Source organism: Corvus brachyrhynchos, unplaced genomic scaffold (assembly GCF_000691975.1).
Source record: "Corvus brachyrhynchos isolate BGI_N302 unplaced genomic scaffold, ASM69197v1 scaffold58, whole genome shotgun sequence".
NCBI lineage: Eukaryota > Metazoa > Chordata > Aves > Passeriformes > Corvidae > Corvus > Corvus brachyrhynchos.
The window spans coordinates 1520324-1522561 of NW_008239539.1; the positions used below are offsets into that span (position 1 = coordinate 1520324).

Consider the following 2238-nt stretch of genomic DNA (forward strand, 5'->3'; position numbering starts at 1 on the left):
CCCCTGCCGGCCATGCCACTGCTGACACAGGCCAGGGGCCATTGGCCTTCTTGCCCACCTGGGCACACCTGACTCTGCTTCAGCCACTGCCAACCAGCACCCCCAGGTCCTTCCTTTCCCACCAGGCAGCTTCCAGCCGCTCTATCCCCAGCCTGGAGCACTGCACAGGGAGTTGTGATAATACAATTGAACACTGCTCAGCTCCTCCTGTCTGCTACTTGCAGGTGTCCCAGCCCCCCTTCCAGGTGTTTCTCCCATCCATGTCTCACTCCTGGTTTTTGGTGCACAGAATCCAAATGTCTGGGCTCAGAAAGGGCACCTGTGCTACCTGAAGAAGGACTTTGACAAGGCAAAGAATTGCTATGAGCGAGTCATCAGCTTTGTGGAGGATGCTGTGGATATGCACATTGTCTACCTGCGCCTGGGCTCCATCTACCTGGAAGAAAAAGAGGTGAGGAGCCAGCGAGGCTGCGGAGGGGAAGTTACCACAAAACAAATCACTCCCCCAGCAGCAGTGGGGACAGTGGGTGTCTGAGTCCCATGGAAACAGGGTGTTTTGGCAAATCCCTGTGTGTGGAGTGATGTGATGATGCAGAGGGAATGTGTCTGTCTCTCTCCTGGCAGTACGGCCGGGCCAAGCAGATCTACCTGCTCGCCTGTGACAACTCTGCCTCCTGTCTCACCTGGCTGGGTGTGGCCATCGCTTGCTACAGGGTGAGTGCAGCTGCCTTCGTGTCCTCTGGGCTTCTGTTGGTGGCACAGAACACAGGGTCAATTTTTTGAAGGATTGCCTGGTTTAAAGCAACTCTGGCTGCCTGTGAGCCATCGTGTCCTGTGTGCTGTGACAGCCCCAGCGTGGCACCCAGACGGTGTCACCTTCAGCCCCTGCTCTGGGAACACTTGGATGATGTCACCTTCAGCCCCTGCTCTGGGAGCAACCATCCTTCCCCCTCATCCCAACTCCTGCCAGCACCTCCTTCCCCAGGGTGTCATGGCAAACAATCAGGGCTCTGCTCCAAGTTCCTGCCTGCACATGACCTGCACGTCACCACCAAGGCACTGAGTGGGATGTCAGCAGGGAGGAACCTCGGTGCTTTCCCTGTCCAAGGGAATCCAGCGCCTCTGAAGGGCTGCCAAGGACACCTAGCCACCAGCAGTGCAGCATCTCCCCAAGGGACACCTTGCCAGGTTCCTTCAAGGGAGTTTGCCTGAGGAAGCAGTCAGGGAAGGAATTTGAACTTCTGTTTCCCCCTTGGCCAAATGTTTACCTCCTGGGAGGCTGTGGAATCAGGTCAGGGAGGTGAGTGGTGGCCTGGGCACCCCCTACCCCTGCCTGCCCAGAGCTGCTGCAGAGCGGGCATAGGGAGCAGGAATACAGCTGTGTTTCCTCATGGAGCTGGATCACTCAGTTCCTGGAGGAACAGGGGTTTGTGCTGCTTTCCTTACAGCTGGAGGCTAATTTAGAAATAGTGAGTGATCCCACAGGGATCAGCAGTGGGAAGCTCCTGCTCCAGACTGGGGATCCGGATGCTGGCACTGAGGGTAACTCCTTGTCTGTGCCCTAAATCCTTTCCCCTGCATTTCTATCAGGGAAGCCCTGCTAGGAGCTTCTGTTGCACTGATTTCTTCTGCTGTTAGAGCAATGCCTGTTCCATTGGGAAGTGCTTTCTGCCTGCTCTTTGTCCTTTGTCCATGCCTCTCCTTCTCTCCCTCAAGATGAAAGAGATGGAGGAAGCAGAAGATGCTCTCTCTGAAGCCAATGCCCTAAATAACACCAACGCTGATGTGTGGGGATATCTCACCCTCATCTGCCTGCACGTGAGTGCCCAACCCCTGCCAGCCTGATGGAGGGGGGGTTTATCGGGCTGGGGGGGGAAGAGGGGTTGGCATCTGCTCATGAACCTGAAGAGCTGGTGTAGAGCTCAGTGATAAAACGTTTGGGGGCTGTGCTTGGGAAATCGAGTTTGGATGGAAAGAGCATCACCCTGAGGCACTGACTGCCCTGGGGCACGTGCTCCCTGCTGAGCTTCTTACAAATATCATTTCACTGAGATCCCATGTCTTTCCTGAGGGGCTGGAGTGTGTCCAGGGAAGGGAAGGGAGCTGGGGAAGGGGCTGGAGCCCCAGGAGCGGCTGAGGGAGCTGAGAAAGGGGCTCAGCCTGGAGCAAAGGAGGCTCAGGGGGAACCTTGTGGCTCTGCACAAGTCCCTGACAGGAGGGGGCAGCCGGGGGGGGTCG

The 2238-nt window shown here is 56.7% G+C and overlaps 1 protein-coding gene across 1 annotated transcript in view; it reads left to right on the forward strand.

Annotated features, from left to right (window-relative positions):
* The window catches only part of CFAP70 (cilia and flagella associated protein 70), a 23448-nt gene extending 21588 nt beyond the window's left edge, over window positions 1-1860 (forward strand). Inside the window, exons 24-26 of the mRNA XM_017741286.1 lie at window positions 290-451; window positions 625-714; window positions 1717-1860. Coding sequence (XP_017596775.1) covers window positions 290-451; window positions 625-714; window positions 1717-1845 — 381 coding nt within the window. The 3' untranslated portion in view covers window positions 1846-1860. The remainder of the gene's footprint in view (window positions 1-289; window positions 452-624; window positions 715-1716) is intronic.
* The last annotated feature ends 378 nt before the right edge of the window (window positions 1861-2238 follow it).